At 40.4% G+C, this 2500-nt stretch overlaps 1 protein-coding gene across 3 annotated transcripts in view; it reads left to right on the forward strand.

Moving 5' to 3' along the window:
* Positions 1–2500, forward strand: part of wwp2 (WW domain containing E3 ubiquitin protein ligase 2) — a 41980-nt gene that overhangs the window by 33651 nt on the left and 5829 nt on the right. For all 3 annotated transcript variants that reach the window (XM_047333004.1, XM_047333005.1, XM_047333006.1), the window contains one exon: positions 184–272. In XM_047333004.1, the coding sequence (XP_047188960.1) occupies positions 184–272 (89 nt within the window). The remainder of the gene's footprint in view (positions 1–183; positions 273–2500) is intronic.

Consider the following 2500-nt stretch of genomic DNA (forward strand, 5'->3'; position numbering starts at 1 on the left):
AGCCTCAGAATTCAAAATGGCCAACTTGGCTTTAGGCGATGACATCATTAGGCTTTATGGTACATGTTTGCACAATACATCTGACCACAGACTATTTTTATGCAACTTGATGAAATGTGCGAAACACATTTTAGAAGTTCTGTTGTGAATCTGTTTAAGTCGTATTATTTAATTTGTCCTCAGATCATGAACGTGAAGCCATACGACCTTCGCCGTCGCCTCTACATCATCATGAGAGGAGAGGAGGGGCTGGACTACGGGGGCATCGCCAGGTGAGAGCAGCAGGCGAAACGAGCGCACCCTTCTCTCTCCTCACTGTCTGTCCTCGTATGTGCTTCTTTTTTTAATACTAGTTTTTTTCTGTTGGTGAAGGAGTTTCTTTCAGTCTATGTAAACAGATGAGTGTGTGTGTGTGTGTGTGTGAGGTCGTACTGAAATCATGCGTGTTCCTTCCCTCATCACATGAATCCATCCTCCATCTGCCATGTTCCAGGTCTTCCTCTCTCTGTATTTATATGTTGGTGTTATTGTTTTTGTTGTTGGTCGGTTTCAGTTTCTCATTCTTCTGTTTGGTTTTCACATTGTGTCTCTGTCTCCGGTGTCACGTCAGTGGTTTTACCCTATGGTAGGTGACATCATGCTGTTCTACCACAGGGTAGAACCACGGACGGGATGTTGGGAGGTGTCTGCGTCCGTCCGTCCACCCAACCCCCCCTCCCTCCCATACACCCCTCGAGGGAGTGCCAGGGCCTTGGTTCTGGTTGGTTCTGGTTGGTTCTGGTTGGTTCTGGTGCTGCAGTTGGTGGTGGGGCCTCATTCTGTCTAACATGCATCGTTTGTCTTTTTATTTTGACTCCACCCTGTTGGATTTTTTTCCCTTAATGTTCTGTGTTTTGCCTCCATGTAATTTCAGTTTTTCATTTCTGCCAATATCCAGAGAAGGTTAATAAAAATTATTATTTTTAAATCTGCTCAACACGAGACTTCTATTAAAAAAAATTTAAGAGATGAGTGTCTTATTCTCCTTAAAGGAAAAGTTCTACTGAAAAAAAACCTGCTCACTTTAGTGCTGAGAGTCCGACGAGAAGATCGGTTCATCTCCCGCGTTTTCCTGTTGACTATAAAGCTCAAACATCAGTTCATGAGAAATATTTTATTGATCATCCTGGGAAATTGGGAGATAGATAATTAGCTTAGTATAAAGACTGAAAGCAGTGTAGAAACTCGTAGCAAAGTTAGATTTGGTTTGTCACAAATATAGAAAACCAATCACTGTCGCATATGCAAATGTGAAGCAAAGAAACCGGAAACTTCCAGTGAAGCAGAGGCAGCGAATCATGAGAGGACGACAGGTGTGTCAACAGTGAGTGTTAGCATTAGCATCCATGAGAGGACGACAGTTGTCAGCAGACAGTTAGCGTTAGCATTAGCAGTTAGCATCCACGAGATGACGGCAGGTGTGTTAGCAGACAGTTAGTGTAAGCATTAGCATTTAGCACCATGATAGGACGGCAGGTGTGTTAGCAGGCAGTTAGCATTAGCAGTTAGCATCATGAGAGGACGGCAGGTGTGTTAGCAGACAGTTAGCGTTAGCATTAGCAGTTGGTGATGTTGCCTCTAACCATCATGTTGATCACATTCTTCCAGCGGTCAACCTAGCGCGAGCAGCTGTGGTGGGCGGGGCCTGTGTTATTTGCATATCATTAATAGTCATAGTCTCAGAATTCCTCAGTGAGGGAGAGAGTGGATGGTTTCAGACACATTTCAGAGGGTAAACAATGTTAAACAAAATATTAGGTTTATATATTTGTATATACTTTGAAACATGACTGGAGGGCTCTTTAACAGAATATCTACTTTTATTTATTTCTTGGCGGTGAACAACAACTTCCTTAAGTCTCGTTGTCTCTTTGAGGCGGAGACTGCGGGACGTCGATCATCTCAGCGAATTAACAGAAATGTGTCAAACTGGTCTAGAGCTGTTAAAATCGACGACTAAGTTAATTAACTATTTTGATAATCAATGAAGCGGTTCAAGTAGTTTTTATGAAGAAAAAAAAATCTGATTTCAGCTTTCTTAATGTGATAAAATAATTAAAACATTTAAGTAAATGTGGTTTCTATGCTCCTCTGTGACAGTTAACTAAATATCTTTGATGTGTGGACAAAACAAAACATCATCTTGAGGTTTTGGGAAACACGATCAACATTTTTCTAAATGTAATGACATTTATAAACCAAACAACTAGTTGATTAATCGAGATAATGAAAATAATCTTTAGTTGCATTTCTACACTGTTCCTTTAACGGGAAGTGATAACTCAAATTTAATCAGTTCATATTTTATTTTATTTAATGTTTGGTTTTGAAGGAACATTAAAATTGACTTTATTGAATCATACAGAGCAGAAATGAAAGAAAATCAAGCAGAAATTCAGCAGCTCGAAAGTTCAAAACCTGGACAAGTTCCTGGAAATATCCTGATTCAGTTTGATCATCG

This window comes from Scophthalmus maximus, chromosome 7 (assembly GCF_022379125.1).
Source record: "Scophthalmus maximus strain ysfricsl-2021 chromosome 7, ASM2237912v1, whole genome shotgun sequence".
Lineage (NCBI taxonomy): Eukaryota > Metazoa > Chordata > Actinopteri > Pleuronectiformes > Scophthalmidae > Scophthalmus > Scophthalmus maximus.